This window comes from Chelonoidis abingdonii, chromosome 14, assembly GCF_003597395.2.
Source record: "Chelonoidis abingdonii isolate Lonesome George chromosome 14, CheloAbing_2.0, whole genome shotgun sequence".
Lineage (NCBI taxonomy): Eukaryota > Metazoa > Chordata > Testudines > Testudinidae > Chelonoidis > Chelonoidis abingdonii.
Genome location: NC_133782.1, coordinates 29,037,543 through 29,064,976, shown reverse-complemented (window position 1 = coordinate 29,064,976; position 27,434 = coordinate 29,037,543). Strand labels below are relative to the sequence as shown.

The 27,434-nt window shown below is 53.6% G+C and overlaps 1 protein-coding gene across 3 annotated transcripts in view; it reads right to left on the bottom strand.

Annotated features, from left to right (window-relative positions):
- SNTA1 (syntrophin alpha 1) overlaps positions 1-27,434 on the bottom strand; it is a 77,478-nt gene that overhangs the window by 8,670 nt on the left and 41,374 nt on the right. For all 3 annotated transcript variants that reach the window (XM_075072320.1, XM_032793333.2, XM_032793334.2), the window contains exons 3-5: positions 7,409-7,610; positions 4,470-4,677; positions 1,577-1,707 (exon numbers count right to left, since the gene is read on the bottom strand). In XM_075072320.1, coding sequence (XP_074928421.1) covers positions 1,577-1,707; positions 4,470-4,677; positions 7,409-7,610 — 541 coding nt within the window. The remainder of the gene's footprint in view (positions 1-1,576; positions 1,708-4,469; positions 4,678-7,408; positions 7,611-27,434) is intronic.

Below are 27,434 nucleotides of genomic sequence, written 5' to 3'. Positions count from 1 at the left end.
GGGGGGTTGAGAGACTGCATCATTTTACTCTAGGGAGAATGGCCCAGATCCTAAAAGGTATTTAGGCTCCTAACTTCCACTGATATCAATGGATCTGGGCCAATATTCCTGCTTAGGAATCTTTCCATTGGCCTGTAAACCTGTGCTCTCCTTGCCAGTGTTTTCAGTCCCTGGCCAGCAGGGAGCAGCATAACCTTGGGAAAGTGGTGTCAGGCAAACCCACTGCACCAGGGGTGAGGGCAGATTTTGGAGCGCTGGTTGCAAGTCACATGGATCTTGTTGCCCACTGGGCTCTGGAACCCTGTAGAGATGTTCCTGCAATGCCATGTGGGTGCTGCTGCGCAGGCATGCAGGCTCCTAGCTGGTGAATGCCCCGTGTGGCTGCACAGAGGAATGGGGAGCCGGCTGGTGCCCTGAAGGTTACGCAGACATCTATCCCAGGCGTCCAGCTGAGGCTTCCTGGCTGTGAGGGAGTGGGAAGTGATGCCACCTGCAGAGGGGGCAGTGTCTCGAGTCGTGCTCAAATGAGCCCCACTAGCTGCTCCCAGCCCTCCTCTGCAGGGGGGAGAGAGGGGAGATCCCAGGAGGCCTGTGGGAGATGCAGGGATCCCAAAGCGGGACAGTGACCTTTGCTGCCTGGTCTCCCAGCTGCCTAAGCCCTGGTGGGCTCTCTGGCACAGAAGGGATCAGCTGATAATCCAGGCTGTCACGCTGCACCATCCTGCGGAACTGATCTGCCACCAGCAAAGTGTCAGACACTGACAGCTGCCCCAGCCTGCACACAGCTGCCAGAACAGGAGCTCAATGCCAAACACTATGAAGATCTGACCACCTACCTCCAACACACACATCTGGGAAGGGTCCCCCTAGATTCACAACGGCGCTAGTTAACCCTGCTTCATTGGCACTAACCAGTTCTAGCATGGCCCACTAATGGCCACAGTCTGGGTCATCCCTTGATGGTTTCACACCGGACCCAAACCCAGGTCTCTGCTCCACTTTGCTTTGCTGTTCAGGCCTTGTCTGAATCTGGACCTTCAAGCAAGACCTGGCCAGTCCCACTTACTGTGGCCATTCAGACTGATCCATGACACAGAGCCCAAGGATCACGGCTCCAGGGCTCTGTGGCCAGATCCACTGGCCATGCCTGAAGCCCCCATGAACACACTCGGCCCATCCACAAACTCACCCCTCCCAGCGCTGAGCCACTCCAGGCCTAACTGGTTGTGGTGTTGCCATGGAGACAACCAACCCCTTTGTTGCTGACAAATCTGTCACTTATGTGGAGCAAAATAGCTCCAGTGATGGACCGGGTGAGGAGCAGAGGTGGTGGTTCTGCCACTGGCCAGCTGCATGACCTGGGCAAGTCACTTCACCACTTTCTGCCTCGGTTTCCCCATCTGGAAAATGGGACTAATAGCACTGCCTGAGCATAGAGATCTAGTGATGAAAGGTGCTAGATGAAAGCAAGAGTTTGCTGGCTGGTGGCTGCCTGGGGCTTTGTCCCAGCACATGTTGCTTGGCTAGCACCAATCCACTACAGCGCGAGGCAGTGCTGCCAGCTGGCTCACGGCACCTGGTGGCGATGAGAGGGTAGCTGTGGGTTGGCTTATTCAGGGCATCCCTGGTCTGTGGGAGGCTGCTGTAGAACAGAAGATCCTTCTCCGTGAGGATGGTGAGGATGTTCTTCGTCCCGTCACCGGGGAGCTGGAAAACAGAGGGCATGTGATTAAGTGGGCCCCAGAGCAGAGGGCGTCTTCAGAGGAGAGCTCCTTTCCCCCTCACCAGAAGAACCCTTGTTGTGAGTGGGGTGAGGCTGTACAGAGTGGGCACAGGGGAATGGAAGGGAGGGAGCCCGCTGGTCAAGGAGTGCTGGAAGCGGGGGCAGGGATGAGGGGACAGACTGTTTCCCACAACTCCCCACTGAAGGGGCAGTGCCCCAAGCCAGGGCTAGGTGGCTAGTGTTAAGCGAGTGGAAAGGGCATTTCTCAGAGCCAGGACAGGGGCAGGGAAGTGTCAGAATCGATGAGGCGAGAGGTCAGCAAATGCCTCCATCCCGCCGCGCTGCCTGAGCCAAGCAAGGAACATGAGACCAAACTGGAACCCAGCAAACCTCCCTCCAAGCAGGGAGTGCAGCCGTGATGGTGGGGTCTGTCAGGCTTGCTGGGCTGGGGACTGGCAGGCCAGAGAAGCCAAACTCTCTCTGGACCCACAGAAGTCCTAGAGCATGGACCTTCCTGCCAAGCTACCTCAGTGTTGGCCTGCTCCAGCTCCAGGGCCTGGCCATTGCTTGGCTTCTCTCTCTGAGACACCGATTGGGGTCCCAGTCGGGCCCACGGCTGCAGTGGTCTTGATGACGTGAACACGTCCATCTGCCAGGGCACAGACGGAGAGGCACGAGCTCACTTAAGCCACCGCACAATGTCTGCTGGTGCCACCCTCCACCAGCCCTGCAGCAGATGTGCCCCCTCCACTGGGGACTGGGCCTCGCAGTGGATCCAGCTGCAACAGGGCTCTTCTCCACGCCCCCTCCTGCTCTGAGCACCAGGCCACCTCCTCCCTGCCTCATGCCCCAGAATGACTGGGTTCAGATTAAACTCCTGCAGCAGCACGAGAACCACCTCCTTTCCCTCTCTCCCCGCGCTGGCCTCGGGCGAGCACCCAGCGGGGTGACGAGGATCCGGCTCAGCAGCCTCCCTGCCCAGACGTTCAAACAACAATGAACCTTGTGTTAGAAAACGGGATTCTGTGTAAACTCGGCAGATCCTGGCCAGCATGAGGGCTACATGGCTCCTCCCCGATCGAAAGCAGCTAGAGGCGCAGCTGCCGAAGAGCAGGGAATAACAACCCCTTGCGCTTGCAAGAGCGCCATGTCACCGAGAGGCAAGGGCCAGTCTGACCTTATGGCGGGCAGCTTTCCAGGGCAGCATGGGGCCTCCAAGAGGCAGCATGTCCTGAAGGACCGAGCCCTGGACGCCTATGACCTTGGACAAGGTATTTCATCTCCACTCTCGCTTCCCCCACCTGCCAAACAAGGCCAATCCCTTACCTGCTGCAAGGAGGAAGCGCTCTGTGGCTCACTCTGCAGAGCCTGAGATAGGTGCTGGATAGAGGAGTGATGCCTGTCTCCGCCCAGTGTAACTGAGATTAGAGTCAGGCCCTCCACTCACCTTTCTAGTCTCAAAACTGAAGTGCAAAGACTTGCCCAGGATTACATGGTGACTCTGTGGCACAGCCAGAAAAAAAAACCCAGGAGTTCGGGCTCCCAGCCCTTGCCAGGCAATGCTGTTCCCACCATGGCCCCCCGCAGGACCGCTCTGGAGAGAACCACCATCTGTATGCAGTGAACTGAGCCCCTCAGCATAGCAAAGCTGTAGGAGGTGCTGTTCCAGAACAGTCCATTAGTGTCTCCACTCTGATATCCACCTCCTGCCAGATCCGCCTCCTGCCAGACCCCCTGACATCACAAACCATTCCCTCTGGCTTAGTGCCATTGAGCACATCCTGTTAGTCCAATATGCTGCAGACGGCCACCCCGGATTACACCACTGATGCATGGAGCCTGTCACTGGGCATGATCCTTCCTGCCATCCAATACCACTGAACTCGGTAGCACTGGCTGGCACAAGCCTTGTCTCCCGCACTAACAAGATGCTTCGAGGAAAGCAGCCACAATCCCCAAATGCATCTGACTACCTGTGCAGTGCCCTAAGAGTGGAATAACAGGGCATGTGGCATCAGCAGCCCAGCATTTTTGCGTTAGCACGGACTGTATTCGCTCAGACGGCAAGTGAATTCAGAAGCCGCTTGGAGGTGGCTCTGACTGGTGGGTTCACGTTCTTTGTCACACACTGGGGATGATGCGGCGTCCTGGGACACCGCCCAGGAAGGTGAGCCCGAAGGGGCTCATTGCTTGGAGTTGTTTTTCTGCTCACTAAGTCAATCAGAGAGGAGACACTGGGTGCATCAGCAGAGCATTGTAGAGGACCCTTTACTGAAGTAACAGGACAGTACTGCAATACCAGGATGGCAGGTTAGGAGTGAGGGACATTGGCAGGGCTGTGAGGGCCCTGAGACTGGACTAGCAGGGGGCTGTGGGTTGAGAGTGAGGGACATCAGCAGAGCAGTGAGGGGCCTGTGACTGGAATAGGAGGGAGCTGTGAGTTGGGAGTGAGGGGCACTGGCAGAGCTGTGAGGGGACTGGGGCTGGAATAGCAGGGGGCTACAGGTTGGGAGTGAAAGGCATCCCCAGAGCTGTGAGGGGCCCAGGGCTGGAATAACAGGGGAGGGGGCTGCAGGTCAGGACTGCAGTTCACTGGCAGCTGTGGGAGAACAGTGAGAAGCACAGAGGATGCTAGTGACAAGGGCTGAGCTGCCTGGCCAGAGCTGTGAGGCAAAGCACGTGCAATCTCTTATCAGCAGTACAATTCAGCACCGAAGGACCATACACACCCGAAAGGCCGGGCTACCTGCTCAGTGAGCCAGCCGATGTGCATAATCTCTTTGCTCCCTGCAACGCCGGCTGCCGCCAGCAGGGCTCTCAGCTCCTCTTTGACTCTGGGCACCAGGGCGTTGACATTGGTGTGAATGGCGTTGAACCAGGACTGGGCAGTCACTTCATCTTTCGCTCTCAGGAAGAGGGGAATCCGCCCATCTGCCGAACAGATTTCCAGGTACCTGCGAAGAAGAAGCCCCAGGCAGGGCTGGTTTGTGGCCAGGATCCATGCAGCGGGATGGAGCACAGGTAGCTGGTGCAGCAGGAGGCAACTGGGCTTGTCTGGCAGTTCCTGGCAGAGTCCAGGGCTTCAGCCTGTGCCTTGCAGTTACCTGAAGTGCTGGTGTCTCTAGCTGGGCTGCACTGATGGCAGGAATACATGCAAACTGCAGACCAGTCAGCCACCCCATTCTACTGCTGCCCACACGCCTTGTGTCAGGCAGCAGCGCAGCACACAGGGGTCCTGAGCAATCAGTCTAAACCTGTACCAGACACAGGCCTAGGAATCCTTCCACGGCCACTTTCCCAGTCAAAAGGGACTGGCGTTAGCACGGACTGTATTCGCTCAGACGGCAAGTGAATTCAGAAGCCGCTTGGAGGTGGCTCTGACTGGCGGGTTCACGTTCTTTGTCACACACTGGGGATGATGCGGTGTCCTGGGACACCGCCCAGGAAGGTGAGCCCGAAGGGGCTCATTGCTTGGAGTTGTTTTTCTGCTCACTAAGTCAATCAGAGAGGAGACTCGACATGCCATGGCTGACGTGACCAATCACTCCCCTGTGTAACACAGGGGAGTGACCCTGCTGGCAAACAGCCCCAGCTGACAGAGCTGGGTCAGGCTGCTCAGCCAGGGCAGGACAGGGAGACAATTGGGTCAAATTTGATGAAAATGTTGACCAATAAAAGGGCAAAAATGCTGAATTTTCTCCTACATTCCCACTGGCTCCTTGTCCAGCAGGAATAAACCCCTGGGAGTAATCAGCCCAGCCCAGCCCAGAGACTCAAGCCCTGATCCTAGCGCTCGGCTGGGCCAGATGGGCTAATGTGAGTGGAACACTCCCAACAGGCAGCTCTTCTCCTCAGTGCCAGCCTCACCCCCAGCCATCGGGAAGTGACAGCTCCGGCTGCTTCCTACCCACCCCTAACATCCAAGAACTCAACAGTTAGGGCAATAGCAGCTGCTTGAAGCTAAAGCCCAGTGTGAAAGGCCCCTGAGTCGTAGACTGTCTGTCCCATGTACCTGCACAGCCCCTGTCACCAGAGCACTTCACGGTCAGGCAGGAACTAAGGCAAACATGACTGGGATTTACTCAAGGAGTCTGTGGCAGAGGCTTGCACTGAACCTTGCTTTGCCAAGTGCGAGGCCACCAGCTCAACCACTGGGCCACCTACCCGCTCGCTAGTGAGATCCCAGGGTTCCCATGAGCCCCGTGGCCCTGGGCAGGCGGGATGCTCCAAGGGGGGTTGAGACAGTTTATTTGTGCTCTTTGATTTTTCTTTGCAGTCTGGAACAAGCCCGGCAGATGCAGGGCCACAATATCCTTGGCTTGGCCATGCTAATGACATTCCCTCTGCTGTGCATTTGTGTGCCATGTAATGGCAGCAGCACATTCATTCTCCTGGACTGTATCCTGTGTAAGGGTGTCCCCACTCAGGCGTTACCCAGAGAGACCCCAGACCTACACACGCCGGTCTCTGCCCATTAGCTGAGCAGACAGAAAAGCATCTGCTAGGGGTTCTTGTAACAAATTGTTTGATGGCCTCAGAGTACGGCCACCAACTCTTGCTGGAGGCCGTGCTGACCATTTTTCTAAACAGGAGCCCCACCGCCCCAGACTGAGGCCCAGAGCCTGCCACTGGAGCCCCGTGGCTGGAGCCAGGGTTGGGTGGGAGTGGGGAGGCTGAAGTCCAGAGCCCCAGGGCTGAAGCCAGGGACGGAGGGGTGCTGAAGCCCAAAGCCCACTCCTGGAGCCCCAGCAAGCTGGAGCTTAAAGCCTGCCCTCAGAGCCTGTCAGCCCCCATGAAGGCGAGTTGGGAACTCACCAACTGCCTGCAGAGTTGAAGGTTCCTCCCCCAGCAAGCACACATACCAGGCCCACAAGTCTGCAGAGGCGCTGCCTGGAGCCTCCAGGAGGCTGCCCAGTACGTGGTGCTGATCTCCTGTTGGTGGCACCGGCAACACCAAGGCAGCACATTCAGGAGCAACAGGAGGACTCTGCAGGGAGGGTCAACTGCTTTGCCCCTCCCCCACATCTCTGCCCAGGAGGCTGTCATGGCCACAGAAAAATCCCTTGACAGCCGCATGTGGCCATAGTGGCTGCATTTTAGAAATGAAACTATAGAGCCTAGAGCACAGCAACACTTGGGTCTCCGTCCAAGACAAACCAGGGGCCAAGGGCACTGTCCCACTTGAGTGCAATCCCTGGGATCTCCCTCAGATCGGAGCTACACCAGTCTGGCTCCACTGACTTCACAGGAGTGACTCTGGATTTACAGTGACTTCAGTGGGATTCTCGCCAGTTGTGTGCCAGGACAGCTGTGTAGCACACAACATTGAAGTGCTGGGTGAGGCCAGATGCCAGAACCACTGGCTGTATGGGCCCCGCATGGCAAGGGACAGGACTCACTGGGAACTGCACATGCAGCCTGGCCACACTGGCCCATGTTGGGCTGCCAGGAGAACAGCTGAAGATCTGCAGTCATCAAGTGTGTGTGTATGGGGACGATCTGTCCACTCCCCCATCTCCTCCCTAGCTATTCCTGAGACCGTCTAAACAAGGGCTAAGTTTGCCAATCCCTATTCCAGCCAGGGGCAGTCCCCTGCCATGGGTTCGAGTGAGACACAGTCCCCTGGGCAGAGAGCACCAGGGGTCTGTGGGAAAGTGCTGTGAATGGGGGTGCGGGCTGGGTTACCTGTTCTCTGGGTCATTGGGGAGACATTTCCTTGACACGTAGCACATTTTCAGGGGCATGTTCTTCCCTTCCTTGAGGTCTCGCAGGGAAAGGATGGGGGAGGCTTGCTTCTGAAGGGAGACAGCCGGCGAGGGGTCCCAGCTGACGGTCGCCCCGGACGAGGAGTTCTTGAAATACGGTGAGATCTCCTTCATGTATTTCACTGGAACGCAGAGACACACACAGGGGCCAATGGAACAAATCCCTCCCAATTTAGTGCACTTCCCTTCACTGCCCCCCTCCAGGGCTTCCCCAGCACCTGCACTGCGCAGAATCAAGCAGCCTGAACAGCTGCCTCAGAACCCCCGTAGACGCAGGGCGGCAGATACAACGTCCCCAGGCACTCAGAGCACCCTGGGGCTGTGCGCACCGGACCTTGTAATCCCATCAGCCACACCCTGTCCCACAGCCACCCAGTGACAAAGGTGCCTTTGTAATGAAGGGGGTTGGCCTCTGTGATCACACTCTGTTGTCCCAGCCGCTGGTTTAGCACCAAAGCAAACGCAATGCACACCGGGGCAGGTCTGCACATCCCCAGCATATTGCCACATTATCAGAAACCATTCCAAATGAAGTGCTGATTAACACCTCTGCAGTCCCAGGATAAACGAGAGTTAGGGGGTGACATGGTCTAATGAGACACAAAACCAGCATCTCTGCTGAGTCCATGGGTTTGAGGCCTAGCAGAATTATGATTTTAAACTCCCAGGCTCCTCAGTCGAAGGTACTGGGCGGGTTTCCTTTGTGGATGAGGACTGAGAGGTCACATATGGAGTGACAGTACCCCCCTTCAATGAGGAGGCTGGCTGGCAGCAGGAGTCCAGCGGTGGGGCTGATCCTCAGCCACCCCCAGCCCCCAGTCTGCCCCCATCAGTCCGGGCTCCTGGGGACAGAGCTAACCCCTCCCGGCACCATGTGCGCTCCCTTTTGTCCATGTGGGGAGGAGGGAGGTGTCATTTGCGTCTGCCACCAGTGGGCTCTGGCTATTGATTGGACACTCAGATAGCTAATGTGCCTCTTTATGTTAGAGGAATAGCACAACAGGGCACTGGCCTGTGACTAGGTATGCCCATGGCTATAACACCACTCACAGTGCTGGTGCAGTGAAACACATGCTGTGGCTGCTGGTGTGTTTCATTTTTTCCTTCCCCTGACCTCCCTCCCTCCCACACCCAAAGAAACAAACTGTATTTTCTTTGGCTTAGGGAAGAATCCTGAGCCCTGCACTTGGCCCCATCTGACCATCAGAGCAGGGCAGCACGTGCCTCACCTATCCAAGCAAGCCCCAAATGTCCTTTCGGAGGGATTATACGCGTTCAGGGAATGGGCCATGAATCTGGAACTGCTTCAGGACAGGCAGCCCTAGAGACCCAGGATGGGTTTCACTGGGGAGGGAAAGTTATCATTTGTTTGGAGTTTTTTCAGATTGTCTTATTTCCTCCTCAAAGAACCAGTAGCACAGAATCATAGAAGATTAGGGTTGGAAGAGACCTCAGGAGGTCATCTAGTCCAACCCCCTGCTCAAAGCTGGACCAACCCCAACTAAGTCATCCCAGCCAGGGCTTTGTCAAGCTGGGCCTTAAAAACCTCTCAGAATGGAGATTCCATCACCTACTTAGGTAACCCATTCCAGTGCTTCACCACCCTCGTAGTGAAATAGTTTTTCCTAATATCCAACCTAGACCTCCCCCACTGCAACTTGAGACCATTGCTCCTTGTTCTGCCATCTGCCACCACTAAGAACAGCTGAGCTCCATCCTTTTTGGAACCCCCTTTCAGGTAGTTGAAGGCTGCTATCAAATCCCCCCTCATTCTTCTCTTCTGCAGGCTAAATAAGCCCAGTTCCCTCAGCCTTTCCTCATATGTCTTGTGCCCCAGCCCCCTAATCATTTTCTTTGTCCTCTGCTCGACTCTCTCCAGCTTGTCCACATCCTTGCTGTAGTGGGGGGCCCAAACTGGATGAGTACTCCAGATGTGGCCTCACCAGTGTCGAATAGAGGGGAATAATCACTTTTCTCAATATGCTGGCTATGCTCCTACTAATGCAGCCCAATATGCCATTAGCCTACTTGGCAACAAGGGCGCACTGCTGACTCATAGCCAGCTTCTCATCCACTGTAATCCCCAGGTCCTTTCCTGCAGAAAGTGGTACATGGGATTCTTCCATCCTATCCCATCATCCAGATCATTAATAAAGATGGTGAACAAAACCGGCCTCAGGACCGACCCCTGGGGCACTCTGCTTGACACCGGCAGCCAACTAGACATCGAGCTGTTGAGCACTACCTGCTGAGCCCAATGATCTAGATGGCTTTCTATCCACCTTACAGTCCATTCATCCAATCCATACTTTTTTTCCTTGCTGGGAAGAATACCATGGGAGACAGTCAGTATCAAAAGCTTTGCTAAAGTCAAGTTAAGTCAAGCATGAGAAACTACATCACAGAGGGCAGGACAAACAAAGCCACGTGTGGCATACAGGATGCCTCACGTGTCCCCTGCTGTAATGTGTGTGCAACGGTCCACATGTAATGCTCTGGAGCTGCGTGTCCAAGGAAATCTGCCCGCCCTTGCATCTCCAATGGGTAATGCTGGTGACTGGTTGCAGGAATTGCCTAATGCTGCTTGGATCAGGTCATGCTGACCCAGGGGAGAAGACCCAGCAGCCTGTGCTCACTAGTTCTCCCACTCCTGCCAGCATCAGTGTTATGACCGTCGTGGGAGAAAGTCACAAACCATTCAGCACAGGGGCACATTTCTGCAGTGTCTCTTGCTGCTCCAACGCCCATGGGAGTTAGCTCCCACCCTGGCTGCAGTGCGTCTCTGTGCACAGATGGAGTATGCAGATGAGGTGAGTTAGGTACTGAACCCGTTCACAAACTTTTCCCCTGTAGGATTCACTTTTTAAACAGCCCTAAGGCAGTCTGCTCCAGGCAGCTTAGCTGGCACAAGCAGTGATCAGCTGGGTTTATTTTTGCCATTTGAGTTCCTCTCCTTCCTCCAATCTCCCAGTCTCTCCTAGGCCGCCTGCTGCTCCCCCACAAGAAGCATTTCAAAGCCGTGACAGTTGAGTGGCCAGACCTTAGCCAAAAGGGGCTTGCCTGTCTCTTGCCGGCAGCCCATGTAAGTAGCACCTTTGTGCGTTAGCCAGGGTGTGCTTGTGCCTGGATACAGTGTGCGTGCAGCATGCCGGATTGACGCCTGTGTGTGAGTCTCAGTACGGCATGTGTGCTGTGTGTGTGCACGTTCCCAACTGCTGCCTGTGCGGCAGGACGCTGTGATGCCTGTGACATTGGAGGAGACATGCTGGGCTTCTGCAGCCTTGGGGGTGGGGGGAGAAACACGATACAAGCCAAGTGGAAACTATTTCAAACCAAGATGCAGCCCTGCTTTGCCAGGAGACAGGACTTGCAACCCTTCCCTCACCGCCTCTGTGATCCTGGAGCCGCTGAACCAGTTCAAAGCTAGGCTGAGAAGGAGAACACTCAGGAAGTGGGGCCGGCGTCTGGCACGCCGATAACTCAGCTATTGCTGACACTCATTCCCAATATGTTTGATTAATATTCTCGCCTACGCAGGCTGTTCTCAGACCACCAGCCAACAGGCAGTTCAAAGGCACTGGGATGCCAGCCAAGATTGTTCCAAGTACGGCCCAGCCGAGCCTCTCAAACCCTCCGATTGACTGGCCTGGCTGAGACGCAGGAAGAAGAACAGCTTGTGGATGCAAAGCAGTACATCTGTATTCGCTTTCACTGGGAAAGATGTTAGCTGGGAGGGCAAGAAACTGGGCGAGGGGGGTTGCACGTTCAGCAACTGGAATAGATCGGGGGGCTATTTCAAAAAGCTAATCATTATAATCATGTCAAAAGAAGTCACCTTGGTTAATAGCATCAAATACCGCCCCCAAGCCAGGTGGAATGCTGAGCCGCTCATTGGACATGCGTGTCTCGTGGTTACAGTGGTGAACTAGGACTCTGCATACTTGGTCTACGGTACCCTTCCTGCCACTGACTTGCTGCGTGACCTTGGACAACTCACTTCACCTCTTGATGTCTCTGCGTCCCCATCACCAAAACAGGGAGAATGATACTGTGAGACTTCCTTCAGGCATGTTTGCAAGGGACTTGGAGAACCTAGCCTGGAAGGCGCTACAGAAGGGCAAAGAATGACTTTCATGCAAACTCAAGGACAATAACAGGAGGGTATCAGGGGCTTTTAGGGCAAGAAGACAAACTAAATGACAATAGGCAATAATGACATTAATAACGCTCCTAAAGAACAGCTCTGCTCTTCGGATGATACAAGAGGTTTTCTGATCAGTAACTCTTCAGGTTGAACTCCGCAGGAGAGGAGTTCTGGGATCACCTTCCCACCTAGCCTCAGCCCCACCTTTTGCCAGAGTCTGGGAATGGGTGACAGGGGATGGATCACTTGATGATTACCTGGTCTGTTCATTCCCTCTGGGGCACCTGGCATTGGCCACTATCAGAAGACAGGATGCTGGGCTAGATGGACCTTTGGTCTGACCCAGTATGGCCATTTGTATGTTCTCACAACTCCTGTAACATCATTATCCCTGTCTGCTCCCTGCTTCATGTGAGGAACAACCCCCTCCCCCTCCCAATTCCCAATGCTCCCCCAGTGTCTGGAAGCTCTTGTACCCTTCACCCCCAAAATTAGTTCCTCTGGGCACTGCCTTCCTGCACAGCTGAGACAAGACTTTTCTCCAAAGTCCTTCCTTGGTGCCTGAAACTCTGTCTCCAGTCCCAGCAATAGAGATCTGGGGGTGAACACAGAGCTAACCATGAACTCCAGTGATTTAGCTACCCTGTGGAGCCGGTCCTGATAAAAACACCATGTTACTCTTTCAGGGTAACTGAACCTGTATCCTCCCCTTCACCCCAGGTGCCAACTCCAGAAGGGCCCAGTCAGGTCTCAGGTCTCCAGCCAGCACTTGTCTCTGGGCAGGGACCCTTGTCTGACTCCCTTCTAACTGGGAGGTTTGAAGGCTGCACAGAAGGTCTATCTGTTTGAAGACTGAGAAAGAAGGTTCTGAGTCAGTTTGAATCCAGCCTTTTTAATGATCCAGCAAACGGACAGGACCTTCTCTCCAAGTGTGTACCCAACCTTGCAGAAGGGCTGGAAAGCCTTGGCCTATGAGGGCTCCATAACACTGATGCATATGGGATCTTTTACTGCTTTGTATGTGTTTTCTCTGTGAGGATTTTACCTTATGGATAAAGGTACTTGTAACTTTGTAACCACGAGCAATACACTCTGAAGAGAAAGCAACACGCAGGCGCTGGCCTCTAGGCAGACTGCCTGGCTGTGGCTATCACAGTGAAAGGCAGGGAGCTGGGCAGCCTTAAAACCCCAGTCATGGGGCGGGGAGGCAGCTCTCCACCCAAGAGAGGTGACTGCTGGGAGCCAGAAACCTCAAGTGGGTGCCCTCAAGGGATCACGGTGGAGGAATTCAGGTGCAGTAACCATGAAGTGGGACAGCCCCCAGTAGAGGAGCAGTGAGGGCACCCTGCCCATCCTGGCATAAACTCCAGCATACTGCTGGTGTGGACACACAGTGCCAACCAGTAAAGTGCTGCCTTCATGGGTCAGTTGTTGGCAGGGTTGGACGGGCCATTGAGAGGACGAAGAGACGGCGAGAGCTCATTAGTTAGCTGGGAACAATGGAGTTCTGAAAGAGCGATACCGACAGAACGATCGACTGCCTTAGGAATCTGGGCACACAGTTTAGGGGAGGCATTCTGCTCTCACACCAGTTGGTGTGACTCCTCTGCCTCCTGTGGAGTTACTTCAGATTTACTCCAGTCTGGTGGAGAGACAAATCAGACCCATCGCCTGTCAGACTTTACACACTACACTGAGCTGCTTGCAGCACCTGCCTATGGTGGATCATTAACTAAACTATAACGAGCAGCCTGGGAAAGAGAGGGAGCAGAAACTCCCCAAGAATGACGGACTGATCAGAGCAGAGATGTCATCGCTGAGAAAGTCTGCAGATGGCACAAAAATTGGGGGAAAGGTAACTAGCGACAAGGACAGGAGATCGCTTGGTAAACTGGGTGGGAGCAAACAATGCACATTTTAACAGGGTAAATGTAAACTCAGATCTAGATACAATTCAGCTGTGGCCTCATTGGCGGGTTTTCTTTGCTTGATAGGAAGCATGACTCAGGAGAAGCACCAAAGCAGTGGGGCTCAGTAGACCTAGACTCTTACTATTCAAGGACGAAAGAATCGAGTAGAGTCGTGAATCTACAACCCGGAGGGTGGAGGTGGTTGTATTTTTTATTTATTTTTTTTAGAGATATGGTTTGCCCATGAATCTGGATGCTGGAGAGATTTCAGTGGTAAACCATTGCAGCAGCCACGTGTCACACCGGATCTGAGTTCATTCACCCGCATAATAATGGAGTGTTTGAAATATTGGGGATTAGGTGGCTGATTCAGGCTCTCCTGAGGTTCAACCAGACACGGCCTTTGGAGTTACATGGCTTATCTAATTCCAACGGAAACTCCCCCTCTCCAATGTGTTTTTAATAGAGAGCAGCAGAGCTGCCATCTCGCTGATGGGAAGGGAGAGGAGTGGGGCTGAAAACAGCTTAATTGCAAAGAGCTGCTGTTGGCACGTACTGTTGAGACATGCCCACTGGAAGCCATGTTCCCAGCCTCTCTCCCCTCATGCCCACTGCTCACTTGATTTAGTCCTTGTCTAAGGGCTTAGACAGCTGTAGCACTTCGGTGTAGACACTATCTACGCTTCTGTCCGCATAGCTAATCCACCTCCCCAAGAATTCTTCTGTCGACCTAGCACTGTTTACATGGGGGTTAGATTGGCCTAACTACATCACTCAGAGGGGCGGATTTTTCACACCCCTGAAAGAGGTACGTGGGTCGACCTAACTTTTACTCTAGACCAGGCCATACTCAGCTCCGGTGCAGTGCAGGTGCTACATACAGAGGACATCAGAAGAAGGCTGAGACCTCAGCCCTCACTTCAGAGGACACCCCTTCTCCTCTTTACTTTCCACATGAATTCAGTGCTGGTGAAAGGTGCCAGCCTATTTAATTCCTGGGACTGGTGGACAGAGCCCGCTGAAGGGACACAAGGCCCTGCTACCTCAGATGAGGCCCAGAGCTCAGGATCTAAATAAGCACAGGAGACAAAAAAGGAACAAACAGGGATGAGGGGCAGGCCAAAGGGTCAAAACAAGGGGCCCAGGAGAGAATGCCAGTCAGAGAACTCTGGACAATGCCCACTCGGAGAGGGAGGTCCAGGAGTCAGTGAATGCCGCACAGAGGAACTCTGCCCAGCCGTGTGCATGGACATGGGAATGAGAAAAGACCCAGCCATCACAGAGATGCCCCTCTCCAGTTCTCTCCTCCTTGACTGATGAATGGCTGTCTTGGCCAATGCCAGGAGGAGGTCTCGGGACATTGCGGGGCCACAGTGAAAGACTGTCTGACCTTCATCCACAGTGCAAGCAGAGCACAGGCAGCAAGAGGCACTAGCCCCTGCCCGGCAGGACGCCTGTAGGGGAAAGAAAATGGCTCAGGCTCCGTGACCATTCACCCCTTCTGCTTTCTGGTTAGACTACAGACCAGAGTGCAGGGTTCGGCAGTGACATGGCTACCTGGCCACGGGCCCCATCTCATTTCATACAGGCCACCACCGTGTGCATGTTGGGCCCCAGATGGCATTTTTAGGATCCCATGTAGCAGCCAGTCCTGGAGAACCCAAACACCCCACGCACTGTCTTATCGCACAGTAGCTTGATTTTGGCGTGCTCTGCAGGCAGGGAGCAGCAGCGGCAGAATCATGCTCCCCCCCCCCCCGGCTCCCCACACTGTTTGCAAACTCCCTGAAGCTGCATTCAGAGGCTTCTTTTTTTCTCTCTCTCTCTAGATAGGCACAGTGTAACACCAACAGACCCCAGTTGTTGGCAAGTAAGATTGAACCTGGAGCTAAATGCAGGAGCCTCTACTGCATGAGCTAAAAGCCACCTGGCCCTTAGTTAAAGCTGTACAGCAGACTCATTAATCTCTCTCTAAGTAGTCTCGGTGCTACTAGACGGGACAGAACAGCACTGCCAGAAGGTGAATGGGTTACAATAGCGCACCAAAAATGCAGTGCTGTGGCTGCACCTGGCGTTTGAGCCGTGAAAGCCAGACCCCGATGTGTTCTCCAGCAATCCCAATGGGCTGAGCCAGTGGCACCGTACGCCAGCGACTCTCACCCTGCTGTGGTCCACGGGCCGCAAAATGGCTGAAAAATTCATGCTGTGCCCTACCATAGCCCACAGTCCTTGGGCCACCAAGACTGGGATTTGGATCCTGGGGAGTTTTGGGATGCTGCATGGGGGTGCGGCTGTATCAGGGGATTCTGCTGGAGGCACATAGCTACTTCCAGAGGCTCCAGAGCCGGTTCCACACCGCCCCCGGGAGGCTGTCTCCGCTGCCCAACAGCCAAGCGTAGTGTGGATAGGGAGACGGGGGCTGAGAAGATGCTCAGTGCTGGGGTAGAAGGGAGCGGAGCAAGAGCGGCAACCAGGGAGGGAGCTGCTCCCGCTGGGCCTAAGGCACCCAAGGATTTGGCTGTTTTCAGTCAGTGGTGTGCCCCTTTGCAACCTCAACACCTGCGACTTTACACTGAAAACTGAAATGGACCCGACCTCCCCTGTGAGGCCATTGGGTTTGGTTTTTAAGAAAATCCACAGGGAGGCTGTTGGTTTTTTTATGTTTTTCTTGGTTTTAGAAAAACAAGAGAAGCTGAAGTGAATCCTACCAATCAATTCACTCCTCTCTCCAAACTAACAACTCCAAGACACACCCAGGTGGGCCCCACACCCAGCACAGCAGCAGGGCTTGGGTATCAGAGTGGCTGTGGGGCAAATGTCTTTGGGGAGCTTAGCTCTGCACCCAAGCCTCATGGGAGTGGGAGGAATCCCAGGCTGGGGGCATTTTTCCTGTTAATTTTCCTTAACTTCCCCGACTCGATTTCTGCCAGGCACCAACCCTGAGCAGGGGCCTATGAGGACTGCCGCCCAGCAGCTTGCAGAGCCCTTCAACTTGGTGCTGAAAAAAAAAACACGTTAGCTTAAAAAATGTAAAACACAAACAATAAAAAGTTTGACCACACACCAGCCAGCTCCCTCCAAAGCCTGATGTCCTGGCATCAGTGCCACCTGCTGGCATGAACTTGGCATCTCTGGCACAGCTGATGAAGAGGGGCCAGAATTAGCTGTACGGAAGCAGTGCTCAGCAATGGCGCTGAGCAAAACTGTTCATCTGAAACATTTTTCCAACGAAAAATGCAGATTTGGGGCGACTGGAACATTTTGTGATGAATTCACATCGATTTCAGCAAGTTCATTAAAACACAAAAAAGAAAAAATCAGAAAAGTGGAAACCAATTGTTTGCTTGAATCAAAACATTTTGTAGCCTTTTGACAATATCGAAACCAAACACTGATTTTTTGGGCTACAGTCACAAGGAGATTTAGGCACCACTCTCAAAATCATGGAGGAGAAGGTGAAGATGCTAATGCTCAATAGCCCTGTGACTAGGGCACTCCGCAAGGATAAGGGAGAGGCAGGTTTGAATCCCTGCTTGGGATTTTTAAGGGTCTAACTCAAGATTTTTTAATTATTGAGGTCTTGGCCTGTCCTCCAGCCCCCCACCTCAAGACTGTGTCTAAATCTCCCCTCACAACACTTTTAAGGCTTTGGCTACATGGGGAAATAGATTGTTACAATATTCCGGCATAGCTCTGTGTGTGCACACTCCGTTCTGGAATTAAAGTGACTTTAATAAGTGACAGAATAATTACTCCACTCACGTTTGTACTGGACTCGAGCATGCACATTCTGGAATAGCTAAATTACACCGGAATAATTATTCTGGAAGAGCTATGTTGGTCCATTTCCCCTGTGTAGGCATGCTCTAGGATCCAGCCCTTCTGCTCCGTCTTCACAGCCGAAACTCTCATCATCTCACATCTTCACCATCCATCCAGGAACATGTATGGCCCTTCTTATCACAGTAGCCCAGCTCTCCCAGACTACTGCAAGCTCCACTCTGGTTTTATTACTATTCATTTATAGGGTCTCAGCTTAGACCAGGGCCACATTTTGCAGGGCACTGCACAGACACCTGGGTCTGGGGCTCATATACTGACTTTGTTCCCCTCAAACCCATTCAGAAAGCTGCTGTTCAGGAGCATCGTGTTCCTGTCCATCGCGATGACTAAATTCCATCTCTGCTCCCCTCCAATGGCTCCCCCTTCCTCGACTGCACCATGCACAAACTACTGGTCATTGTCTTTCAGCCCCCGAACAGCCTAGCCCAGCCCTACTTATCTGTGGTACCTACTGAACTGAGGCCCCTGCCTCTGCTCTGCCGACGAGACCGGCCATCCAGTGCTGTGCTTCCGTCTCATTCCCCCCATGCCCCTTTGCACTTCTGCCCATACTGCCCCCACATGTGCAGATGGGGCTGCCCATAACAATCCACTCGGGGGAGACGTTGTCCTGCAAATCTCTCCCTATCGCTCACCTCCGCTCTGCTACGTACAACTCCCGGGCAGCGCTGGGCAGTGGGACGTGCCACCGCTGCCCGCACCATGTTGCTCAGGATCGGTCACTGGTTACTTCATCCTCTTCCGCTCCCTATTAGTTTGTTGTTTCCCTGTTGTCTCTCAGCACATGCATCGATTAGGAACGCTGTGGGGTGAGAGCTTTTAATTCTATCTGTATGCACCGTGCCTAGCACAACAGGGCCTGGATCCTCAATCATGGCCACTAGACCCCACTGTCCCAGCTGCACAGCCGGCCCAGGAAAGTCCCAATGGGTCACTTTGGGTTACTGCTCTCTGGGAGAATCTCTGGCTAAAGAGCAAGACAGGCCATGGAGGGCATGTTGCCCTTTTCTCATTTAAACCAGGGCAAGTTGTTCCCCATGTGATGCAGACGTTCCCAGCAAGGCATGCGTGCCAGGCACGGCACCTTTGGGAACAACAAGTCCAGCCTGAACTCCCCTACACATAGCCAGAGACAGGGACAAGCTATAAATGGATAGCATCCCAACCAAGCTGGTGGATAGAGTTACACAAACCTAGCATCAAGTCTCACTGCCTCAGGGGGAAGAGGCAACCAGGATGGGATCCTCATGTTCTGTGCCTCCTGCTATAAATAGTAGGCTCCCTTGCTCAGACATTTGAGCTGTTCTCTGATTTCTCCCTGAGTCATTAATCTCAGCAGAGACTACCTGCCGACAATTACAGTGCCTAGGAACTAACTGGGTTTAAAAAAGATAGTACAGATTCCGAAACGCAGGCTGGATTTCTGAGCCTGCTCCCAAGAACGGCTTGGCTTCTGAGGAAATCTAGTGCTTCATTCAGCCTTATGCTGCCATAAATCAGGAGTCGCTCCACTGAGGCCAACAGCGGTACTTTGGTGTGAGACTAGAATCAGGCTCCCAGATAGGAAAACAAAGGGCAAGACCCAGTTACTGGGATATGATTTTCCTAACTGTGTGCTGCCGTTTCATATGCAAATATGCCAGCACCACTGCCTACATCTATTCGCATATGCAAATACTACAGCTGAATGTGCCAATAGCCATTTGAGCAGGCAGGTGTAGTAAGTACATGTGCAAATTAGGTGAGCTACGAAGGGCACAGAGAGCCGCACTGAGGGTGGCACAGACTGGACAGATGGTCACATAGACAGAGAGTTGTTTTGGAAATAGGCCCCTTTTGTGTTTTCCGTTTTAGCCTAAGAACAGGAAGCATCCTGCAAGTGAAGGATAGTTTTCAGGTTTACCATTAACCAGCTCATCACTGTCCTCTGCTTCATGGTGTCCCCATCCTCAGGAGGACTGAGGACTCGCTATTTTCTAGAGCTCTTTATGGCTTCCATTACTGGTACTCACAAAAAGCGCTCTCTGAAATCCACAATAAAGTTGAGGGTGACAAACAGGACTGTAAAAATGGGACCTCACTGCAGCTGGCTCATTGTGTGTTTTCATATCGGAGCTGCTGGGTCTGGCTTTATGGACACAAGCATGTTAGCTCTGCAGAGCAACAGGAGAGGTGCCTCGCATCTGTTCTGGGTCACAGAGGTCTGACAGACTCTGTTGGGCCAAGGCGGGGGTTCCAGCATTGCTGGGCTAGGGTGCTGAGTTTAAAATATTAGCTGAACCTGTCAGAAGAAGCATCTGAGGAACATTCAAATCTTCAGTGCTACTGGTTGCTGCAGGACACCCGCTTACAGACAAATTCCACCTAGGTGCTCCTTACTATTTGATCAGCACGTGCCAAAGTCTGCTGCACCTTTCAACCTCTCATTGTAAAGCAGGGTAGAAAACACACGAGCAACAGATCTCTAATAAACGATTCCCTAACCAGCACACAGAAAGCACGTTGTCACCGGGAACGGCAACTGCTGATGTAGTTCGATCAATGCGTGGGCCTCTCGAATGCAAGCTGTTAATGATTGAAAGCAGCTTATAAAGTGCCATGTAGTTTAACAAATAATCAACTATTTCTAAGTGGAAGCCTCATCTACGTTAGCCATCGACGTCCAATAGTGAGGGACGCGGATCAAGGGCCGCAGTGAAAGCTGCATTCATTTCCCAGTGCAGAGTTGCTGCAAGGAGACAGTGGGATGGCAAAGACCCCTAGAACACCTGATACGTGCCCCAGACCCAATTCTGCAGGGTCTAGGGGCTGGTACTCCAGCCTCCTCCCTGCCCTTAGAGAAGAGACTATGCTGGGCCCCCACGGGGCTCCTGGTATCCGCAGGGCCGCCCAGAGGGGGGGCAAGTGGGGCAATTTGCCCCAGTAACCGGGCCTCGCAGGGGCCCTCACGAGAGTTTTTCAGGGCCCCTGGAGCAGGGTCCTTCACTCGCACTGGGGGCCCCGGAAAACTTGTGTGTGCGGAAGGACCCCCCACCGCCGAATTACTGCTGAAGCGGGACCCGCCGCTGAAGTGCCAGGTCTTTGGTGGTAATTCAGCAGTGAGGGGCCCCCGCTGCGGGGCACTTCGGCAGCGGGTCCCGGAGCAGAAGGACCCCCCCACTTCCGAATTACTGCTGAAGTGGGGGCCCTCTGCCACCGAAGACCCCAGGCCCCCTGAATCCTCTGGGCGGCCCTGGGTATCTGTCCGGGCCCATTCTAACCTGCACTGGAGATGGAGAGCTCACCTGGCAGGCCTGGCTTGGAGAATGCTCACTCCACTGGAGGGAAAGGGGGCGTGAGCTCGCAGTGCCCCCACCAGGCACAGCGAGGGTTGCTGAGCAAACCAGGAGGAAAGGGAGAGACCCTCCCCGCCCCCAGTGAGAGAGCGAGAGCCAAACTGGGAGGGGGAGGGCAGATACCTGAGCATGGGGGAGGGGTTCAAGGACAAAGCCGAAGAATGGGTCTGTGCAGTGTGATTGCTTTGGCTTCCCCTGCCTGTTATCTTGGGAACAGCCCCCCCACCATGAGCTGCCCAAGTCTGGCTGCATGCACACCCCTTGCTCAACTCCCATCCCTCCCTCAGAGTGTTCAGGAGAGCACCGAAAGCCAGGACACCAGACCCCAAGCCAGAGCAGGGGCAGACCCCACATGAGGGCCCCGACAGCAGGATCTCAGCATGACGGGGCAGCACGTGGCACCCATGTCCTCCCCTCTGCCAGGGGGTTCCCAGCTGCTGGGCTAATGGGCAGGGGTGGCTGACGAGGACGCATGACACTGGTTTTGCACCTGTTTTCTGCAGTTCCTGGAGAAGACCAGGGGACGTTCAGACTGCTCCCTTCTCAGGGAAACCCCAGGAGGGGGTCATGAGGGAAACATGACCTGCCCCGGTGGGGTGCATCACCCCTGGGTGCAATCACTGATCCCCTTGGCACCAACGTAGTCAGGAAAAAGCTAATTTCCAAAGCGTTTCTTGGTAAGTTTTATCTGAGCTGGCACACTGAGGGCTCCCACCCCTAGCCTGGCTCCCATGACCCATCTGCAGAGACGTGTGTTAAAGTGAAAACTATCTGATGATTTTGGGAGAGGTGGAAGCACACGTGGCAGGGGCAGACCGAGTCACTTAGTGTTGCTTTCCCTTTGATTCCCCAGTTTTCCCTCAGGCGGAGATTTCTGCTTCCTGTTTGCCCTGAACATGTGGCGGCTGAGTGAGCCCTGCTGCTGGGAGTTTGTCGTTTACACAGCCTAGTTCAAAGGAAACTACAGAAGTCATGTGGGGCTGTTGTGAACTGACCCAGCAAAACTGGCCTCCTGCTCTGAAAACCCCCACACTTGGCTTGGGACTCTGCCCAGCTTTGGAGGGGGGGCTGGCTGAGTATCTGCAAAACAGCTCCCCCGCGAAACCGCCAGGAGCGCGTCCTGGCATGCTGCAGCCTGGACACAAAGCTGGGAACACTGTGGCTGCTTGGACGTGCAGTCCCAGAGGCATTTCTGGCTGCCTCAATGCTAAGGCCTCCAGAGCCGGCTGCTGCACCCCTCTGATGCTTTATAGCCCTCACCACAGCCTCAGCAACTTGCCCACGGTCATATAGGGGCAGCGAAGCAGCGCTGAAACCAGAACCAAGCTCTCCTGGCTCCTAGCCCTGTGCCTCCATCACCACCCTCCCTCCTGGGAGTAATAGGTACTGTATCAAAGCGATGCTCAGAGGGCAACCCCTAATCTCCATTCTGCTGAAGGGAGCTCCCCCAGTCCATGCAGCATGGGGCTCTGTGATTTGACAGAGAGCCTTCTGCAGGCACAATCCCAGCAGCAGGGACCCATCTCAGATCACGCAAACACAGAGCTTCTTGTGAACCCTCAGCAGCAGGCTGAGAACGCAATGGCCAAAATGTGTTTCCTGGCCTTCGGCATCTCCGTAGCAATGAGGGCTGCATGGAAATCCTTGCCCACTAGATTGTTATTTGTTAGCAAGCACCCCGGGTTGATGCGTCTCACTGGGACACATGCTAAGATGAAGTGATGTGAGGAAGAGCCTCTCTCCACACTGAACGTGTTTGCGCAATATTGTGCGCTGCCAGAAATGCCACTGCTACAATGTGGGAATGTAGGGAAGCAGGGACTGGGGCTGTCTCTCGCTTGCTCTCTCTGTTACAAGATAGCTTACCCCGATCTGATTCCTGCCTCACTTTTCCTTTGGTTGAAATACAAACTTCTGGAACTGTGCTGCATTCTAAAGAATCGGAATTAAGTCAATTACGGGGCTACTTGTAGTCCTCTCTCATAAAACATACGTACCATGCACAAAGATTTGCTTCTGTCTCTCACCCCAAGCACAGTCTGGTGCACAATTCCCTAGTGCTGTTATATAACAGGATTGTCCCTTCCAAGCTACAAGCCAAAAGCTCTGTTAGAATACAGGTGCCTCGGATGCTGTTAGAATATGCACTGGACCCAGACTTATACCGCAGAGGAACTCCAACTCCGTTATGCCCCAGACTGCCTTAAGTCTGAAAAGTGCTATGGAAAACCATAACCTCCTCCGGCCAATATTCTCCCTCGTTCTCGGGCTCAGAGCTAGCCAATCTGTGTGGTTGCACCTCTCCGCTCTTAGCTGTTTCTCTTCGCTAAATCTGTTCTGTCAGATCCCAGGCTGGCTTTGGGCTAAGGGCTAATCTGTCTCCCCAAAGCCTTTGAACATGTGGGCTCTGCGGTGGTTGGAGGGGGGAGCCAAATACTCCTCCCCAGGCTGTGCAGCGCCTGACCACTCTGCAGTTACTACTAACTAGATAAACTCAACTGTTTTTAGTAGAATTAAAAAATGACTGCAATGGGGTTGGCACAATATAACTGGATTTCAGTAAAGGATTTGATACAGTGTCTCATGAAATTATCATTGAAAAAGGCTTGCCTAAGGAAACTGTCGTGTGGGCCACAGACAGCGCACAGAGCACCATCTCCAGGGATTAGCGGTGAGACCCAGGGACCAGCACTAGGTCTAGATTTATTTAGCAACTTCATCAATGAGATGGTGTGAAATGAATGGCGGTGGCAGGGGAGCATGAGCAGCACAGGGTGCTGTGTACCGATGCTATGAAGTTGAGAGGAGTGGTGAACATCAGGGTGAACAGAAAGGTAATGCAGGGCATGTCTACACTGCATGTGAAGCCTGGGGTCTGACTCAGGTTTGAGTCCAAGACCCCTTTCACCTCCACACAAATCAGACTGACTTGGAGCAGCAAGCACTCAGGGCCCGAGGAGTGGGCCAGAGCCTTGGCCCTGCTGGGCCTCGAGTCCAAGCCCTGTTGTTTCACAGCATGGACACAGGTCGAGCCGCAGATGTGCGTCAGAAAGTCTGCACAGCCGTACGGACAAGTGAGCATGGCTGAGAGACCTGGTACCAGCAACTGTAAACCCAGGTGTGGATGCCGAAGCACAGTTGAAGATGCCGTATCCACATGCCGAGGTCCCACAGACCTAGTTTATAGGGCATGGCAGCCACACCTCCAGACTAGAAACCCAGGGCTCCATCCATTACTGAACTCAGTGGGACTTTTTGCCATTATGCTAAATGGGAGCAGGAGCAGACACAGTCTGTGAACTTGAACCCACCGTGGAAGGGGAGGAATTATTTAATGTGGTCCAGTGGGTACAGCTAAGAGCCTTGGGATGAAATGGAAAAAGGAAAAAAACTACATAGGCTGACGAGCCGGAATACCTCCTGGGGTGTGAGATTAGGCTGTGGGACAGTCTCCCAGGGCAAGTGGTGGAGACCCCGTCACTTGGGGCATTTCACACTAGCATGGACAAAGTCTTAGAAAACCTTAGAAAACTAGGGAGTGACCCCCCCTCCATAGGCAGAGAGGAGCTAATCCTTCCTCCCAGCTCTCACTTGCATGATTCTGCAGCAGCTAAAGCCCCTTCTGCAAGAAGCTTTGTCAGAGGGATCTGTGTCACCATGAATCCATAGGGCACAACTCTAGCCCACCCCTAGACTCCTCTGTGGGGATGTGGCTGGATGCAGAGCCCCCCAGCGCGGGAGCTGGAGGGCCCACTGTATAAAAACATATTCCATGAGGAGGGAACCCCAGTAGGTTGTGCACACTTGCGATGGCACGAGTGGGGGTTGCAAGGGGAAATGCAAACCTGCCCACGGGGCAAAGCCTGCCTGCTGGCGTCTGCCAACATATGGAGGGAATATTTGGCATGTTTTCAGTGATAATTCTGCATCTCTCCTAGGGATTTATTCACAGTATATCATAGTAGGGAATGAAGAAGTATTTGCAGGTGTCTGAATTTAGGCCGAGATTCCAGACACCACCACAGCGCAGAGCTCACTCAAGATGATTCGGCGATAGGCCTACACAGCCCAGCCCTTGTTTTCCTATATAAAATACTAGAGAATGTCACACATCATGTTTCTGTTTTGCAGGAGATTAATTTAAGCTTCTGACAGTCCTTTTTTCTCCACTGAAATTGTCTGTTCTTGAACGGATTAATTAATTACACACGTCATTAAAACAAACGACTCCAACTGCATTATGCAGCATCCTTGCTACTGGCAACTCAAATTCTTAAACTGGAGGGTTTTTAATGACAACTGTAGAACGCTTGTATTCTTCGGGGCAGGCCTGGGCTCCGGCTCATCAGTAACACTCACAGATCATGCAGCAGAAATAGCTCATCTGTGCTCTTGACTGAAGGTCTAACCAAGCAGAAAGAAGCCTTCTCTGTGGCTGCTGGCCCAAAGCTCGGCAGTCGTGGGAGCTCCGGTGCATGCCTCCTATTCCAAGGAAATACCTCCTCCATGGCAGCAGTGTTGGAAGACCAAACGCGGCCTTTCCTACCTGCTTGGGCTCATCCCCTGCTCATGGGTGGACCGTGTTGCTCCACCCCAGCCAGCAGACAGGTTCAGGGGAATAACTGGCCCCCAAACAAATGAAAGATTTGGGGTGGGATGTTAATTTTAGAAGGATCCATCTGTCTCTGCTCTTGGGGTCACAGACAAGGTTCGGGCATTTGGGCAGCTCCAGGCCAATAGCAATTGCAGTAGGAGGATAAGGAAGGGAGGAGATGGACAGAGCAGAGAGTTGTCATCTCCTTCCTATCCTCCTAGCTGCAAAACTCCCTGCATACAGACATGGGGGAGCTGTTCTCCCACTCCACTCCCTTTCTGGCCTTCTGCAACATGGCAATCTGTCCCACAGGTAGGGCAGCCAGCCAAAGTGCCTGTGGTACAGGGCATCCAGAGCACGTGCAGCTCACAAAGCTGCAAACCTTTCCCACTGAACGTGGCCTGTTTGTAGCGACCCACTCCTCGCTCTGCTGTCATGGTGGAGTAGCTAAGAATTTAACACTTTTCTATGGTGCAGTGGGTCTCCTCCAGCCAGATACATCCATAGCCTCTTGTGGCACAAACGCCCCTGCAGGCCAGGCATGAGGGCTGAGCACTGGGCCGAGATACTTTGAGTGGCTCTCTAAATACAAATATCTGAAGGTGGCTCTGAGCGGAAGAGACTAGCGCCTATCCAATTTCCTCATTGTAATCAGTCCCATATCAGAGGGTTGGAGCATCACGCAGGAGATTCACCGTGCAATGCAGTGGTCTGGCATTCTGAGTTACGGTATCATTAATGGTTACAGCTAGTCAGGCTAACTGAGTTACAAATTATTCAGAGGAAATAAGACGGCTACGTAAAAGAGAATGCAGCCGATGTTTGGAAAACGAAGGGCTTGCCACTGAAACAAATGTCTCCTTTCCAGCTGCGTTCTCCAATCCCCCAGCCTCGGCCGCTGAGCAGCCCCCGATTCACAACGCTGATGTGACAAATTGGGGGAGGGGGCAACCCTCTTTAATAGTGATCAGTAATGTAGTGTCACTAGTGTGGTGTTTCTGTACCACACACAGGGATAGATATTTCAGCTGATGAGTCTGAGTGACAGCAGAGACGGTCTGCCCACCTACGAGAAAAGGGAGGAGGCCCTTGGTAAGAGTCTTCTAACAATTTACATGTCACGGTCGTTAGAGAACAATGCCACAGTGCAGGCTCAGTGGCTTTACCCCAGTGGTGGGCAGCCTGCGGCCTGTGGGCTGCATGCAGCCGTCACGGTAATCCGCTGGAGGGCCACGAGACAGTTTGTTTACATTGACCGTCCGCAGGCACAGCCGCCCACAGCTCCCAGTGGCCGCAGTTCACCATTCCCAGTCAATGGGAGCTGCAGGAAGTGGCGGCCAGCACGTCCTGGCGCTCTGTGCCACTTCCTGCAGCTCCCATTGGCCGGGACCGGCGAACTGTGACCAGTGGGAGCTGGGGGAAGCCGTGCCTCCGGCTGGTCAATGTAAACCGAGTGTCTTGCAGCCTGCCAGCAGGTGACCCTGATGGGCCACATGTGGCCCGCAGGCACAGGTTGCCCACCACTGCTCTACCCGTTCTCCCTGGGGAGAGCCCAAACCATTTTGAACAGGGCAGGTCAGACAGAGTTCCAGGGTATGTCTGCACTGTCCCAGAGACTGTAGCTGTGTCTACACTTAAAATGCTACAGTGGCACAGTTGCAGTGCTGCAGCAGGTATATCGCTGTCGCACATCAGTGTAGACACCATCTACACTGACGGAGGCATTTGCCTGTTGCTGTAACTAAGCCACCTCCCTACGAGGCAGTAGCTATGCCGGACAGAATTCTTCCGTCACCTGGCATTGTCTACATCGGGGGTTCAGTCAACATAGCTAGGTCTCTTAGGGATATGGATTTTTCACATCTGGAGCAATATAGCTGGGTCAACCTAACTTTTTACTCCAGAGCAGGGGTCGGCAACCTCTGCCACGTCTGCAGGTTCAGTCCATCGCGGCTCCCACTGGCTGCAGTTCGCCACTCCAGGCCAATGGGGGCGGTGGGAAGTGGCGCGGGCCGAGGGATGTGCTGGCTGCAGCTTCCTGCCATCCCCATTGGCCCGGAGAGGCAAACCACGACCAGTGGGAGCCGCAATTGGCTGAACCTAAGGACGTGGCAGGTAAA